Source organism: Aythya marila, assembly GCF_965140915.1.
Source record: "Aythya marila genome assembly, chromosome: 10".
In the NCBI taxonomy this organism is placed as follows: domain Eukaryota; kingdom Metazoa; phylum Chordata; class Aves; order Anseriformes; family Anatidae; genus Aythya; species Aythya marila.
The window spans coordinates 513,258-530,675 of NC_139051.1; the positions used below are offsets into that span (position 1 = coordinate 513,258).

Sequence of the window (17,418 nt, forward strand, 5' to 3'; positions counted from 1 at the left end):
CTGGGGGCTTGGCCAGCAGAGCTGTGGCCCCGCTCGCACCCGCAGTTGGTGCCCGCCTGGCAGTGGGGTGGCAGCAGTGCACGCTGCGCAGCTCTTGCTTTAAGGTACTGGGGCACTTGTACCTCAGGTGGGCTGGGGCCAGCTCCCCTTTCTGAGCATGGCCGAGGGGAAGGAAATGAATTCCTTTTGGAGCCTAAGGAAAAGTCGCGTAATGCTTTTTTGTTTGTGCTTTAGGCTCCTGGTAGAATCGGTCAGAACGCATTGTCACTATGATGGCTAACAAACAGGAATGCACACAGCTCCACAGCTACATTTTTATTTTCAGATACCACTCAAACAGAAGGGATGTTCTTTCACACTGCACTATAAATATTTTTCAAATCACCCACTGCCAGAAATGGAGAAATGAAAGCTTGTTACAACTCCATGGCTTCAAGAAATGTGTCATGGTAGTTTTGTTCTCTAATTTTCTGTTACATCCTTTCTGCCTCTTAAAGCTTTTTCCCTGTGCAAAGCTGCATTTGAACAAAACAGCCACTTTAGAGAAGGCTTTCCAATGACAGAAGAGTTGCTGTGACCATGTTCTGGAACCTGGCAACTGGTCTTGATCTCTTCTGTGATACTAGAATACTTCTGTGAACTTTGCTGTGAATGCGTTCTGCTGCTGGGTCATTTCATGACCAGCGTTCACAGTAGATCGGTGCTTTGGTGGCTGTCAGGTGAGAGAAACACCGAGCTGCTCCACGGGGGAAGAGGTCGGTGTTTCAAGTAAAGAAAAGCTTAGTGGGTGATTTATTGTGATACAATCAAGTAGTCTCTTTTTGGAAGACAGCTCGTTGAGGTATTGTACAGTCAAAACCAGGAAAACATAAGCAAGGTAGTTTCATATCACAAAAACACTGCAGAAATACTTAACTATCAGTACATATTTTACAAATTTAGCCCTGTGTGGGAAAGCTGCAGCGCAATGATCAACTGCAGCTCAGCTAATGCAGATCTCCTGCCTCTTTTTCAAGCAGGCCCTACCTCTGTTTGATGCTCATCAATTAGACATCTAGATTTTAGCCAGCTTACTTAGTGAAACAATACAAATACATTCTTCAGGCAACTGGGGAGTAAAAAGTGCATATGCAATGGTTTAAAAAATAAAAACAACAAAGGCTTTATTTCTCTGTACTGCAGTAGGGAAATACTGCAGGAAGTGGTTTCCATGTTTCATGGAACCATTCTGAATTCAGGTTGCTTCATAAGCCCTCTAAAAGCTTGCTGAAGACGTAACGTAGGCGTCATCTTCTCCCTCCCCTCCATACGGACACGCTTCCCTTGCTCTCCCACACACAAATTCAGCCAGAAGTCCCATGCTTTCAGCTATTTTCTCCTGTCAGCACTTGATGACTTCCAAGGGGCTGTTGCAGAAGCTGACGTTCTCAGCCCCGTGTGGTGTATCTGCTGGGTTACTGCACGGTGAGGACAGGAAGGTGACGGAGCAGACAAGCAAAACCTTAGCTCGTGTCCATCGATTCTGTGGCGGGTAGAGAAGCAGAATCCTTCTGAATACTTTCAAAAAGTGATGCCATTTCTGGATTGGATCTGATTTGAGATGAAAATTCAGCCATTGCTGGACTTTTCTCTACTTCGGGGATGGTCAGGAGTGCAGCCACTGCTCTCATTGCTGATCTCTTCAGTTCATCCTGCTTTTCAAACTCCTGTTTCACTGAACCAGCTTTTACCTAAAAATCCAAGGCCCCATTTTTAGCTGGGATTTAGAACAGGCACAGATACAGGCACAAAATCAAACACACCAGCAGGGACAGGGACAGGGTTTTCTGACCAAAGGAACATGGGGCGCAGGCTGCTCGGAAGCAGTGACAGTAACAGCACAGGTGGCAGAACCCACCCCTAGTGCGTCACTCTCTGATCTTACCTTTGTGGAGCACGTTGCTCGGAGCGGTTCGATCAGTCGCTCGAGCCTTTGCAGGACTGCATTAGGACAGAGTGTGGAGAGCCGAGCCAGCATGATGAAAGTCAGCATCTAGACAGAGGAGGGAGAAGAGGTGCTGCTTCACTACGCCCTCCAGTCCCTGACACAGCAGTGAACGTGCATCTGCTTCACCTGGGGTGTCACGCTGCCTGCTGCTTCCAGGGGTTTTAACAAGATTTTGGGCATTACTAGAAACGCACCTCTGAGCAGCCAGTGCACAACAGTAACCAGTTAGACTCTGGTCTCAGTTGTCCTCCTCTCAGGTGTCTGTAGAGCACTGACAGCTTTTGAGAGGCATTCACCACAGGGATTGTGCCACTGCTGCACCTCCTTAAGTGGAGGTAAATTAAATAGAACGGAAGGATATAGTGCTTCCTATATGTGACCAGCAACAACACCTTTATTTTTTTGTATAGTATCACTGGCTGCACTAAGTAAATGCCAATTCCTGATATTCTAGACTTGGGTAGATTTCCTGTAAAGCCAGCTACAGCAGGGTTGCATTTTCAAGGCCACGACAGCGAAACTACGGCTGGAAAATATCCAGATGAAAGCTGCAGCAGACATGGCAGGCACACTCCATGCCATGGTGACACATCCGTTCAATTTAGGCCCCAGTTTCCAGGAACTACCATCATTTACTTTGCTGTCCTCCAGCAGTTCTGGCAAAGCCTCTACCCACCCGAATGTCATAGTGATCCTTCAGTCCATCCTCCACGTGGTTCAGATACTCGTAGATATCCAGCCGGTCAAGACAACTCTCCAGCAGTGTGTACATGCATTCAAAAGCAGCTTTCCTCACGTCAAGGCCATCGTCCACCGTGTGCTTGAATGGCCCCATTTCTACCTTAAACAAGAAAACAAAACACAGCTGTAACCTAACAGCAGACTGTGACAGCTCCATCTCAGCTTCACGTGCACCGAGTCGCTGCCGTATCGCACTCACGCCGCACTAAGGACATACCTCACGGATAAGTTCCCTTCTGACCTTTGTTTCACTATACAGGCTGGGGAGAACTGCATTTAGTAATTCCCGTATTAAAGAAGGTTTGTTGTGAGCAGCAGAATTAAACATGGCTAAAGCCACGCGTCGAACGTTCAGGTCTGAATCCTCAAGAGTTTTCAAGAAGTCCCCTGGGGGATACAAACACACCAGTTAGTCCTGCTGCAGTGTCTGAGAAGCACTCGCAACTGACCCAAAGCCATGGTTCAGATAGATGGGAAAAATCCCTGAGCTGCTACTCAAAACCAGTACCTGTTTCCAGATTACACTGTGCTTTGCACTGGCCTACCTATGCAGCTTTTCAGGAGAGCATCAATGGGCTGAGGCTGATCTGCAATTGTGAATTTCACTGCAGTTACCACTGTGCTCCGGGCATGTGGAGAGCCTGTGATGAAGATGGAAAGAGAAAGACAGTGACAGGTCAAGGGACAAAAATCACTGCTGTAATTTTGTAGCATGCTCTGCTCTCAGTCTCATTACAAGCACACTGAAAACAGAAGAGAACAGAGGATTTGCCTTAACAATCCCTTTATTTAAAACCAGTCCCAGCATGATCTCCATGTGCAGTCCCTGTTGCCAACACCCTCCTGCATCCCATGCAACCCAGTGTTCCCTTTGATCTCCCTGGCAAAGATCCCTCATTTCCTCCTCCCCTCTACAGACTGGCTTTGCTCCCTGTTGTACCCACCAGCAGTTTACAAAAGAACTTTCCAGAAAAAAAAAGGTATTTCCCTACTCTCAGCAGTGCTCATCGTCACACTACCTGATGACAGCTGTTTTTTCAGCCGGGGCAGCAGCTCAGAAGGATTCACCAGAGTCAGCTTCCCCAAGCATTCAGCCACCACGTTGCGCGTCCCTTCTTCCGTGCACTCACAGTGCTTGAAGAGCAGAGCCCAAATGTCCTCCACGTATGGTTTGAGGCTGTCGGCTGGAGAGGAGCTGATGACTTCCTTTAGAGAGTGCAGCAGGAGGTACTGTCTCTTGGGCTGGCTTCCAATCTCTTTCAGCATGAAGGGAAGATACTCCTTAAGATTCCCAACGCTGATGTTCCCCAGCGCGTAGGAAGCTGCAGATTTCACCTCTTCGCTGGGAGAAGTGAATGCCTCCAGGATGACAGTTTTGAGCTCTTTCTGAGCACTAAGGTTCATCGTGCGCCCCATCTCTGCCAGGGAAAGGAAGGCTAGCACTTTTACAGCAGGACTGGACTTGGGGCTTTTTACATCCTGGATAAACTGGTTCAGTACCCCAGGGGCTTCTTTGGGGCAGGCTGAGGAAAGGGCTGCCACACACTTTGCGACAGAGTAATACGCCTGCTTGTGTAATGTCACTGACGCCCCAGCTGAGCCCGAGGAGTAAATTGGTGCAGTCAGCTGCTTCATCAGCTCTGAGCAGCCCACGGCGGCCGTCTTCGTCAGCACCAGCGCCTGGAAGAAGTCTATGATAGCATTCAGAGCCCCTCCTTGAAGCAAAGGTGAGTGAACAAGCTGAAGGATTTCAGTAAGAATGGAACCACTGATCTTAGAGATGCAGGATGGATAAACTTTAGCTAAAGTAGTAAGGAATGTGATTGCCACCTGGGAAACATGCATGTCGTTCTCGCTAATTAAAGCGGGGAGCTCCATTAGCACAGACTCTATCATGGCAGGCTTGAGGCTGTCACTGTAGTTCTTCACCAGGATATCCAGAGCAGTCAGAGTGCTCAGTTTCAAGGCACGTTGATTCTTTCTCAAGAAGGAAGCTAAAATGGGGAAACCGTCCCCTAAAATAGGTCTCAAGTCTATTTTAAGTGGAGAACTGGCAATTAGGGTTAATGCTTTGACTGTTGTCAATCGGGTAATTTCATTTTTGAGCCTCTCCAGAAATATCTTCAAAGTTGGCTGGAGATCAGTGCTTAAATGATCTCCCAGATTGTAAATGATTTGTCCCATGCACGAGATGGCGCGCTCCTTCACCTCCTGGTCAATGTCAGCTGCCTTCAGTCGCTTCAGAGTACCAGGGAAAATGTCCTTCACGTATGGCTTGGCATCAAAAGTGCAAGATTTGCCCAAAGGCCTGATAACTTTCACAAGTTGCTGAGTAACCAGCAGAGCCTCTGAAGTGATCTTATAGAAGGAGTCTCCAATACAGGCCACAACTGGAGGTAGCAGGCTTTTGATATGAGGATGAAATACCTCTGGCTGGTGGTTGCAAAGAAGAACATGAAGGAAAGATAGTGTATCAATTCTCATGTTGGAGGAGCTGGATTTATCAGCCAATGAGAAAACAATACCTGTGCAGAAGAGACAAGAAAGAATGCTGCCTTATTTCATTAAGTGCTCTCAGTCAAAACAAATAAACAAGCAAACAGAAAATGAACACAGTTGGAATCTGTTTTCTTTCCTTCCTCTGCTCACACAAAAGGTATGTACCATTAAAGAGAGCTACTATCCTTAGTCCTTTTTCTTTCAGGGAAGTGGCAATTCAGACATAAATATTCTTTGTAGCAGCCATGGAGAGCTGGCTACACAACCATTTAAGATTCTGTTAGAAAAGTTATCCTGGGCTGAGATGAGGAGGGGTTGCTCGTAAGGTACAAATAAACAGGAGAAAAGTGGCATGAAATTAAGACTGGGAAAATCTAACCTCAACAGGCACTCCATACAGCTGTAATGTCCTTTCGTGTTTATTTCCTTTACTCTTCTGTGGGAAGTGTTTTGATTTTTTTTTTTTTAAGGAAAAAAAAGAGGCAGGGACTTTTACTTTTCTCTGGTTCAATAGATTGACTGCCTCTGTAGAAGAGACATACTTCCAAGTCCATTTTCTATGGCCCATATTTATGTTTCCTTAAAGACTTAATCAGGAATGTTTACAACAGCACTGTTTGCCATCCCAGAAGTTATGCTTGACTCTTGGTTTGAATGCTTTTTGCAATCTATTAATTCATGATAGAGGTGCATGGCTTGGGCCCAGGAACAATCACAGGAGACCTTTTCTATATTTACTAACACAGACAGTCCCAAAGCCAAGACAAAACCTCGGTATTGTGAGCCTTTCAGCAGCCTGTGTTGCTTCATGAATCTTTGGGAAAGGAAAGCTCTGTGGAAAATATGGGGGTGCACATAAAAGCTTCAGACAATACATTTTTTTTAACGCCACTCTATTTTGTGAAAGAAAATGGCACGTGTTACTGATTTCAGCATGCTCGCAGTGTAATCCCAGCTACTTTCAAAGGAGGCTAGAACAGGCCCTCCTAAAGGTGTCTCTTCTGGGGACTGTGGCAGTGAACTTGATATCCAGTCTGTCAGCAGTCGACAGAAACAAGAATTGATCTGGAAACTGTTTAGTGAATCAACAAGGAGCAGAACTTGATGCGTATGCCTTGAAACTGAACAGAGACAACAGCAAGGAATAAAACATGCACCTAAGAAGAATACAGGTTATACTATGAACTAATGGAACCAACCCCACTCCTCCACCCACAAACCACAGAGAAGCTTTACCAGGCACTAGTGCAGGGATGTGATCCGCCAGGCAACCAGGAAGAACATTGGCCAGTTCTGTCAGCAGGCTGAAACAACCCTGTCTTGACTTGATGCTCTTTTCTTTAAGCTGCTTATGCAAGGCCTTGACGATGTTGGGGACCTGCAATTTGGAAAAGCAAACCAGAAAGAAGCACATCAGTCATCCCAGCTGCCAGGGCACACAGCTACGCCGTCAGAGCAGCTTGCTCAGCTGAGCCAGGGGCACTAAAAGCAACAGAACTGAACAGAGACAGCAAGAAACAACGCAATTGCTTGTTAGAGGAGAATGGACTAGGTAGGGAAAGATTACAAGACAGTTCATGTAGACAAGAGATACATGAAGTAATGAGCAGGAGGGACTTTATTCTACTCTTCCACATTCTACAAACTGAATCGTGAAGTTGGTGTTATCCCCTAACAGAGAAGATTGAAGAAATACAGCAAGATCATCATTTTACCCCAAGATTAATGTGTCATACAGTCTGCAAATGTGTCAGAGGCTACCCGGGGGGGATCATGGAGATTATACCTCAGTGCTCCTGCACTGGCTCAATGCTCTCTCCCCAGGAACAGTGGGAAAAAACACGAACTGTTCACCCCTGGGATCTGGTCCCCTCTGGTTGTGTGCCAAAGCGCTCCTTCAGCTGTGCTCTACAATTTGCCTACTAGGCATACTCATCAGCGGCACAGTATCTACTTCTCTTTATTGCTTTCTGATTTAATGCAGCCCACCACCTCCTCACGCACCTGGTTCTGAAGCATCGTCAGGGGAACGTCGTCTTTGCCAGAGGCATCTGAAGCATGCCGCCAGCTCTGGGTGGGCAGCGTTTGTTTCAGCAAGGCGATATAAGCACTGAAGATGTCAGCTTTGACATTCTCCTCCCTCTCCTTGAACCTGCTTATCAGAACTGGGGAAAGCGTTTTGTAGAAATCCTGAAGGAGATCGTGCCTGCTGCTGACAATGGCCTCCAGGCACTTGGCTGCAGCCCTGCGGACCTTCCAGCTGATGTCATCATCATCGCTGTACTCATCGTCGCTTTCTGGAAAGAACACAAGGGAGAACAGGATGCACCATGAGGAGAAAATCAGAGCTAGAGGGTCACTTGGTGCCTCCAAGCTTCCCTCTCCAGCCACCAGATACCAGTAACTCACACTTATCTGGGAACACAGAACTGTCCAGAATTGCCTGCCCATACAAACATTACAGACAGCAGGCAGGACTCGGGACTGCCCTGTGCTGGTGTCAGGTTCTTCTGTCCCAAGTTAGAGCTGACAAAGAACAAACCTGAATATCACTGCACTTATTGGTGAAGCCACTTCAGCTCAGGCATCAAGGCCTTTGTTCTGAAGGAAGAACAAGGTTCCCACATTTTTAAAGCCAGAAATACATAAATATTTGTCTTAGCAATCCCTGAATGGCACAGAGCGGCATAACAATTTACAGTGCTATTGGCAGAACACTCTCCAGGCAGACAGCCAAGCCTGTGCCCAATTAGCATGAAAGTAAACAAAAATGCCTCTCTTCCAGGGAACTGGTTCTAGCTGTTGGCCTTAGCTGTCACACTTTATGCAGCTATAAATAGCAACATGAAATGCTCTCTCCAGCTAACAGGCTTTAAACACAGACCTCTCATCTCACCAAGTCTGGATATCCACCTCAAACTGAACAGAGTCTGAAAATAAACAGAAGACCCCTTTTAAGACAGTTATCAGAGTGCTTTCGCTGATGAGTGATGTTTTTAAGGGTGATGCTTTCAAGAGTTCAGGACTGTAGCTTTGCTTTTTTCTACTACAAAGTAGTACAAAACAGTTACCTTATAGTACAAACAGAATCGTGTGCCTAAAATATTTGTAGGCTGAGTTAGGCTGCACTGAAACTATTAGATTGAAATTGCAAATAGCTCTATATCTCTTCCTGCCAAAAAACAAAAAAAAACAGTCTCACAAAGAGCAGAGCTTCTGTAGCCTCCAGCTGACTGCAAAGTGAAGCGTTGGCTGCCCGCTGTTTTCAGGAGCAGCGTGTATGTGCTGAAAGCAGCCTAGCAGATGCAGAAGCAAGAAGAAGCAACCCAGAACCCAAGTAAAAGCTCCACCTTGACAAACCTGGCAGGGGTGTCGGCTGCAACAGCCTGGGAGCAAGGAATGCTCGCCTGACCTCCCCTGTGATCAGGGAAAATAGGAGTTTGTCCAGCCTTGTAAATAAGTGAGACCACACCAAAGACACCCAATGCCTTTTGGAATAACTCAAGTAAGCTGCAAACGCTGGCTGGTGCCTGGTTAAAAACGGTACCACTGGGTAGCACCCCAGGAGATACAGTAAGAAACCTGCGGTGTGCAGCTGTTAGCTGCCATTTTTAGATCTGCCTCTAACATCTTTTCAAGAAGCACCATTTCGTTAGGAACCCAGTGAGGAGACACCTCCCTCGCATGTGCCTAAACCCACCAGAGCTCACCCATCAGGACAGACGGAACCAGGGCTGCAGCTGAACTTGGTGCCACCAGCAGAAGCTCAGAACCAGAGAGCCTTCAAGAAGGACAGCGTTGACACCCCCCTCTGAAGAACAGCCCCTGCAGGTCACACAGCAGCCTGGAGCAGCAGCCCGAGGCTGCCACCTCGCAGGGCATGAGGAGTGCCTCCAACGGTCAGGATGGCCGAGCTGCTCCTTGGGATCGCCGGGCACCAAACCTGGCTGCTTGTTGTGTGAGCTCTGAGACTGCTGCAGCCAGCGGGGACAGGAAAGGCAACGCTCCCTCCACCTAGCTCTCCACTAAGCTAGTTCAGAGCACTGGTTTCAGAGCTTTCCCTGTTCCCTAACGCAGGCAGAGATCTGAGGTGCTTGGCAGAAAAAAATAAAACTAGCAAGTTCAGAATTGTTGGAACTTTGCACCTACACCTACGTTATCCCCATTGGTAAACTGACATAACCCATTCAGCACAACTGCCTGGACACAGATCTTAAAACAAACATCAGAGAGGGGGACAGCGCGCAGGAAGGGGAGAAATGTTAACCAGTGTTCTGCTGAGCACAGCCATCCTCACAAGCAGGCACCTTGCTCTTCATCCTCCCCATTTTCAGTTTCCATCCTCTCTTCCTCTTCCTCCTCCTCATTATCGTAGTTGTAGTTTGGGTCAAAGGTGATGTACTTCAGACATAACCCCATCACACTAGGGATGTGAGGGTCAATCTCCTTTGGGCACCTATCACAACAAATAAAAATCCTAAGAGTTAATAAATCAAATAATAAGCAATTTTAAATACCCAAATAACACAACCCATCTCAAAAGGATCCCAAAATGTTTCATGCACTATTTAAGCATTTTGCTAACGTGAGTTAAAGCAGAGCTGCTCTTTCTCCCTGCGCACAAAGCAAGGCCACATTCTCCCGAGAAGGATGCAATAATTTCTGTAAGGGAAAAAAAATAGCTTTCATCACCTGGTTCAGTCCTCCCTCATGAGAGGAAACCTCGGGAGCTCTGAAGGGCTCCTTCTCCAAGACAAGCACTGAACTTTTGACCAAACACCAGGAAAGCTGCAGCTCAGCAGCTCCTCTCCTTGAGCCCCTTTCCTGCCTCCCACTCTCTCCACACACCAGGAACGAGGCAACTCCCTCTTCCTGAGGAATCCCCCAAGGACAAGGAAAGCTTGTCCCGCTCCTGCAAAGCCAATACAGAAACATGCTCTCGCGTGTGGAAGTAAAATGGCTCGTAACTCATGCCCAACTCTGCACGTGAAGAAGAGATTTCATTTGTGAACTCCTTCCCCGCAGGAACGCAGGCACTCAGCCCTGGATGCTGAGGTACAGATGTTCACACCAGGAGGACACCGATGCACAGGACGGTGCACGGCTGTTCCCCAAGGGCACACACCTTCTTACAAAGGACTCGAAGGCCTGGAAGCAGTACTCCCTCAACTCATCATCTTCCACATTACAGTACTGAACAATCAGAGGAATTATCTTCTCCAGATGTTCTCCTGGGAAAGACAAAGCAAGCAGCAATAAAATACATCACAGCGGACACGTATCCAAGCTGCCCATAGCTCAGCCATCTGCCACTTCCTTCACGTGCCTGGCAGAGCATTCCTCCTCTGCATCTCTGGGGAAAGGAACCAGCAGCCCACCAAAAAACAGCCTGAAAGGGATTTTTAGCAGGTGACCCCTGCTCGCTGCCTTCGGTTCTTTGTTGGCATTCCAGTCATGGAAAGAGCTGTGCCTAGAAATCTTCTAGGGCTGAATGTTGGTTCTGGCAGATCTTTTAGACAAGCAATCAAATATGCTGCCTTCCATTCAGCCTCTTATTTAAAGCGGGATGAATCCGCTGACCTAATTCACAGAGGCATTAATTCAGACCAGGAAAGTGCTGAAGCCCTTGGGATGAAATGCACTACGGAAGGGCAGCCACAGAGCTACTTTGGTGTCTCCTCTCCAAGTGGAGGTCAAAGCCAGATGAGAACCACAGAGGGAACCACAAAGCACAACCCCCTAACACATCAGGAACAGTGAACACGCTTCTTTTACCACTAAGAAGAGCTGCTCTACAATGCATGCACATTGCGCAGTACCACTTCAAGCTACTTGTCCTACCGATGCGGTGTCCAGCCTGCCTACTGATGCCAGCGATGCACTGGATGTATGTCCTGGTAGTCGAGGTGGACTCATTCTTCTTCAGCTCAGCGAGGAGATGCTCTGTGAGCTCCGAGAAGATGTTCCCACTGCAGGTCAAGACAAGATGACCCAAGGCAACGATGGCCCTCTTACGCACGGCCAGCCGGGGGCTCGTCAGCTGAGGCAGGAGGCAGCTCAGGATGGAAGAATGGAAAGAGTGGAGAGTTCCCCCTAGCCTGCAAGCAACGGGACAAGACAGAAGCTGAAAGTCAACGTGTCAGAGGAAAAGCTTCCTTGCCAGCAAAAAATGTAAAAAACTCTTCAGCCGTAAAGATTTCACACAGCAGGCAGGAGAGGAAAAGGGTGGTTTTGGTGTTCTGCACAACACGGGGAGGGGTTATTTGCATTCATCGTGGAGTATTTTGATTTTGGCTGTGTCCTTCTGGGTGACCTGGGGGCTTGTCAATAATTTCCTGCATGCAGTTGACATATGACACTGCCACTCTGACTTATATAACAAGAGAGAGAGGCAGCCAGGAAAAAAAATGCATGCGCAATCAGATCACAGGGCTAAAATAAACTTCCCTGGCTTGCCCTCTCCCTCCTGACACTTGCTTAAACTTAAACTGAGTCTCTGTGGGATCCCTCACCACTGTTACTGCTATTCCCAAGCACAGTAGGGCTCAAAATGTTGTCTCTCATCCCCGCTGAGGAATCTGCTCTGCTGAGACATTCCCCTGTGGCAGGCAACCCAAATCCGTTAAGTCCTCGTAGTAAGATTAGGGAAATACAGAAATCAAAAGCAAACACATACAGAGCAGCCCCCTGCCGTACACTGCTGCCAAAGGAAATCCTTTGGTACCTGCTCAACATATCTGACAGGATGTCAAGAGCCTCCAACTGCACAGATATATCCTCCTGCTTGCCAATGGCTCCTGTCAGCTGGGCCGTGATCTTTTTGCATACATTTGCTGTCATGGTGGAGCCTGCAAGAGAGAGATTTTTCCCCACTGACAGTTAAAAAGAAATTTTATGCTGTTAAGAACCATTCAACCCTTCCTACATTTACAAACAATAAAAAAGCAACAAATTAGGGTGAAGGAAGCACGCAGGGAGATGTCCAACCCTCTATTTTGCAGCAAACCAACACTGCTGTTGCTGCCTTCTACCCACACAGTGTCAATCCCAGCCCTTAAGGAGATGATTTATCTGTCGCTACCCTGCAAGTTTCAGTTCATGTGACGTGTGTTAAATAAAGGCTTCTGAAAAGATGCCTCTCAAGAGCTTCACATTTTGCAGAATCTGAGAGAGGGGTTCAGCAAGTATTTACACACTAATTCTCATTCTCCTCCCAGCTTCCAAAGCAGGCCAGCAGCACTGCCACAGCCACAGCCACGTGAGATGGCTGCAGAGGAAACTTAATTCTTTGGAAGCCTTGGGTATCCCCTGAAAAGCTGCTGGATTTTTGGAATACTTGGTTCCAAGTGCAGGAGAAGCAGACAGGGCAGCTGTGGCAGCCAGAAAACCTGGTCCTGCAGGGCTGCAGACAGGAGGTGGTGCAGTGCTGGCACTGCTGATTTTGAGACCAAACGGCCCTGCCAGGCTGCCTGAGCGGCGGTACCCTGACACGCCGCGTGCTTTAGGATTGCCATCAACAAGAATGATTTTCTCCAAGAACTCAGATGTGCTTTCAGACATAGGCATCCTGCAGGGGACCAGTTCAAGAGTCCTCATTTCATCCAATCTTTATCACATTTCTAACCCAACTTCTGCTGTCCTTCCTCCTTACGGTATTCCTGCCCTCCAGCAGGTGAGTGAAGGATCTGGCACTTTCAGGCTCCGAACTTCCCGTTCTCCTGTCTCCCAAGGGCTGGGGCTCCCTCCCTGCTGCCTCGGTCTGACGAGCAGGGGCAGGCGTCTTACCTGTAGCAGCCGGTGGCAGCTCGGAGATGACAGTTTTCAGCCCGATGCTGGAGATGTCCCGCAGCTGCTCCTTGTCTGACAGCATGTTGGTACACAGCGTGTCCACAATGGTTTCCACCTGGTACTCCTTCACCTTGCCAACCAGCGGGCCCAGGCTGCAGGAGGAGAGGCCAGTCAGAACGAGCAGGAAGAAGGCTGCTTCCAGCACCACCAGGGATGCTCGGGCACACTCTTCCTTACGGGCATCTCAGTCCCAAGTGCAAATATTCCCGTAACATCTGCTCTGAGTACTGATATCCCAGAGCCCACGTCACGTCCCTAGGCTTACGCACCCTGCGCTATTGCCTCAGTTAACTCTGAGTAAGACTTCAGTAGATTTTAGATCAGATTTGTAGGATAGTTCACATAACTACTGCGAACGTAAAGCCAATTAAGATCTTAGAGGAAGGAGCAGCTCAGAAATTGCGACACAATGAATTTGAACCAAAGGAACTAATTTACACGAAATAATGGTGAACTCTAGTCAGGTTTTGAAAAAATCAACCATCAAAAATTGACCTCCAGGAACAATGCAAAATGGGTTTGTTTTTGTTGGTTGTTTTTGGTTTTTACATGCAATCAACTACCCACTGCCCTCGGCCGCAGCAGTGAAAACCTCCACCTGAGCCACAGGTCAGAACTGCTACAGAGGGAAGTCCACTCTCTTTCCCGTGCTCTTTCCTTTTTTTTTTTTTTTATCATTATTAGAAAAAACTTTCTGTTAACAACCTATGTTAATATGTTAACAACCTGCTGGTGGGTTTGGAGGCAAAATTGCACACAGGGAGTTTGACAGCATTTGTTTGCATCTTTTTATTTTAATTAGCTTGTAAATGGGTGCAAATAATCTAAACCAGAAAGTATTAACTGTATCTCGGTGAGTTGTATCTCGGTGAACTGGCGCCCTAGGCTGGAGACTAACGCCCCTGGGTGTAACGTCTGGGCATCTTCTGAGGTTACTTTGGAAGGATTTGCGCCTGGACAGGTTCCTGACAGATGCTACAGGTTCCTTTCTACTTCCCACCAGTGGTTACCGCTTTGCTGGGAAGCAGCTACTCGCTGTAGCATGGGCTGGGGGCTGCACCCCAGTTTCTGTCAGCCTAAAACCTCAGTCACTGCCTGCTTGCTGCTGTGCTTGTGGGCACTGGTCAGAACCCAGTGACCTGAACTGTACAATGCACATCCTTCCCTTCGGTTTCAGGAAACACAGGAGGATCGAACAGCTCTCTGGTGTTCACGTGCAGTACAACCACTTCTATAAGCACAGTTCTGCAGGTTTGGGAATCCCACCGTGCTCCTGTCCTAGTGCAAAAACACATTCAGATAACCAGCTCATGAACGTTTCATTTTTCCCCCCTCTCTCAGTATAATGTCCACACAGCCAGGTTAAAATGGAAAACAGAGTGAAGGAAAGGATTAATCCGCCTTTTGGGAGTTTTGCTTTTCCTTTTTTTTTAACACACTGCACAGAAAAGTGGGACTAGAGCACCCCACCATTACCACGTCAATGCCTGTCAAGCACTACACGCACAGTGCTTCCCAGGGCACACAACCACAGCCTGCTTCGTGTACGGCTTTACATTGACAAACCAGGACAGGAAGAGCTTTTTGGAGTCTGAGTAGCTTCTCTGAAATACAATAATTAGAAAATAAGAACTTCATAATAGGACTTTGTGCAAGCGCAAATGGTGTTCACCTTTATACCTCCAAGTACAGACCAGAACAGACGGGGACCCTGAAAGCACAAAGCTGAGGAACTCACCTCAATTGAAACAAAACACAACACAGAACTAGAATCAGGCTTTCAGATGGATTTCAAATTTGTTAATTTACTGGATGCAAAGTGTGATTTCAGATTTCCTCTGAAAGTTTTAGATAACAGAATCAACTGCCAGCATCCCGCAGAATGTCGCATTTCTCCTCCTTAGAGATCCTCCTGGCTGGGTATAACTAACTGCACATGACTGTTACAAGCACTTCCTTAGGTATAAAAAGGAAATATCTGGTTTAATTTTGACGTTTACTTTCTAATGATCACATTCTAGATGAATATGGACTTATTCCTGATGCAACCACAGATAAATAGGCAAATGAATTTATCTTTTGTTTAGTGCCCAACTGTTTTGCTTTACAAAACAAAAGAACCAAACCCAAAGCTGGTAGAGACATGAAGAAGGTCAAGAAAGTTGGGGAAAAAGTCAGGACAGTCGGAATCAAAAAGAAACAGCCAAAGGTCACAGGGAAAGTACAGGGATAGAAGTAGCATGACAGAAAAGAAGGGAATATGACTAAGATCCACAGTTGGAAAAAATACAGGAACCCAAAGTTGTCTTTAAATGGCCCACCTTTCTGGAGCCCTGTGCGTGAACTGACCCATTCAATTTCATTTCTAGAATGAACACTCCCATTTAGACATGCTGGGGGAAAGAGACAGGAGAGAACATGTCAGCAGTAGGATCACTTCACCAGATGATTCATTAATAATGGAACCTCCTGCCTTTTCCATTTGGGTTGAAAAAATATATTCAAATGGTCCAAAGCAAAGAAACAGCACAGACTACTCTTTGAGTCAAAGCAGGGAAAAAAAAAAAACAACAAAAGAAAACAACAAGCTGTGCTTTATAAACTTTAATGAAAATGCCCTTGAAGGACAGGATTGGGACCTGGAATTCAACTGCCGTTTCTGAAGGGCTACACACGTCATCAGCTTAGTACCATCTCTAACAAAGACAGGACCACCAGGCAATTCAGCACTGGATCTCAAAGCCCAGAAAAGGAGGGGAGGGGGAGATTGATGTCCGATATTTTAGGCTGAGCTTGTCTCTGCAGAACTAAAATCGTAGTCATAATATTTTCAAGATGGTAAGATTCATAACACGAACACTGAATGACTTCCAAAGTTGCCTGTGTGTTCACCCTTTCTGAATCCTGACAGAGAAAGCGACTGCCGTGCCTGCAAGCACAGCGAGGGGAAGCCCCTACAAAGGGAGGCTGGAGCAAGGTGCCAACGCTGCAGGACGAGGCTGCGCTCCAACACACCCTCTGGAGCCTGTGACGGCTTTGTTATTGCCAAGGAACACGGTAACTGATGCCAAGGCGCTTACCACTTCACAGCGAGGTTCTGTACTTCCCCATTTTTGTCCTCCAGCAATTTCAGAAGCATTTTCACAACTTTTTTCTCGCTGTCTTCATCTAGTTTTATAGAATCTTTCTGCAGTTCCATCATCAGGTCATTGGTGGCCATAAACCTGAAGGAACACAGGACAAGTGGCTCAGCTGAGAGGCACAAACGCACCTCCTTCACGTGACAGAGACCAAACAAACATTTCTGATTGCACTTTCTTCTCCCTTGAGCAAAACCAAGCAAGTATCTATCGTTCCAGCTCTGAATTAAAAACAAAATCTCAGCTGGCTGTTAGTCAATATAGTTTTCTGACAGGCACAAAGTGAAAATGGATATTGAGGGGTTCTGGTAAGAATCTGTTTTCCTGGGAGCAAGGAAATGTAAGAGGTGCTGGCACAGAAGCCGGGGTTCTGAGAGACGTCAGTACGGTTACCGCACATTAACTGTGCTAACGTTAGCCTCGGCGCAGGGCTGGATGTCTAAGAGGGGCCAAAGCGCAGCTCTTCCCTCTCACTTCCCAAGTGACACATCCATTTCAAATCAGGCGTTGGTGTAACTCGTTCAGCATCCACGAACAAACGCTGCCCTGGTGTACGAGGCCCCCTTCAGCGCCCAACGAGGCTCTCCCGGAGCGGCAGCCGGGTACAGGGAGCGAGGGCTTCTGCGGTACCGACCCGCCAGAAACCCCTGAGAAAACCTGCGGGGCGCTGCCCTGCAGCCCGAGCGGCACCGCCGTGCCCCGGGGCCGTGCCGGGACAGCCCCGCGCTGGGGCCGGCCCCGTCTGTGCTCGGGCCGTGCCGCTGCCACCGGCACCCGGCGGCCGTGACACCGTGCGGCGGGGACGGGCCCCGCGGCAGCCCGGTGCCGCTCGCTGCCTGCCGGCTGCCTGCGGAGCTGAGGCACCGCCCGCGCCCCCCGGTCCGCTGTGGGCTCGCCGTGCCGCCGGGGGAACCCCGCGCCCGTTGACCCGCCGGGGCACAGCCCGCCCCGCCCGGCACGGCCCCGTCCCGCCGCACCTGAAGTCCTTGTCGCTGGAGGCCATCTTCTCCAGCAGCCCGGCGATGTGGAACGAGGCGCTGCACATGGCGCCGGCCGCGAAGATGGCGCCGGGCCCGGCCGCGCCGCGACCCCCGCCGCCCGCTCGACCCCGCAGCCCCGCGGCGCTGCCCGCGGCACCCGCCCGGGAGGGGCCCGCGCCTCAGCGGGACGGGACGGGACAGGACGGAATGGGACGGGACGGGG

At 48.4% G+C, this 17,418-nt stretch overlaps 1 protein-coding gene across 2 annotated transcripts; it reads right to left on the reverse strand.

Moving 5' to 3' along the window:
- Positions 1-300: 300 nt before the first annotated feature.
- LOC309881991 (cullin-associated NEDD8-dissociated protein 1-like) lies at positions 301-17,324 on the reverse strand. Of its 2 annotated transcripts, none has more exons than XM_082768581.1 (15): positions 17,193-17,324; positions 16,156-16,299; positions 13,013-13,167; positions 11,952-12,075; positions 11,069-11,325; positions 10,353-10,458; positions 9,535-9,683; positions 7,232-7,524; positions 6,464-6,605; positions 3,748-5,253; positions 3,274-3,369; positions 2,946-3,115; positions 2,664-2,828; positions 1,925-2,032; positions 301-1,730 (listed from the first exon to the last, which is right to left on the reverse strand). In XM_082768581.1, the coding sequence occupies exons 1-15, from the start codon at positions 17,258-17,260 to the stop codon at positions 1,503-1,505; spliced, it is 3,711 nt and encodes a 1,236-aa protein (XP_082624707.1). In that variant the 5' UTR covers positions 17,261-17,324; the 3' UTR covers positions 301-1,502. The 2 variants fall into 2 exon arrangements, with proteins under 2 accessions (XP_082624707.1, XP_082624708.1); XM_082768582.1 differs by lacking the exon at positions 17,193-17,324 and adding an exon at positions 15,397-15,468 and having other exon boundaries at positions 16,156-16,295.
- Between the last annotated feature and the right edge of the window lie 94 nt (positions 17,325-17,418).

Coding starts and splice junctions, on each gene's coding strand:
- LOC309881991 (XM_082768581.1), bottom strand. CDS start 17,260: ATGTGCAGCGCCTCGTTCCACATCGCCGGGCTGCTGGAGAAGATGGCC. Junction 12,076..13,012: donor GCTGCCACCGGCTGCTACAG/GTAAGACGCCTG, acceptor TCTCTCTTGCAG/GCTCCACCATGACAGCAAAT. Junction 10,459..11,068: donor GCAGGCTGGACACCGCATCG/GTAGGACAAGTA, acceptor TGTCTTTCCCAG/GAGAACATCTGGAGAAGATA.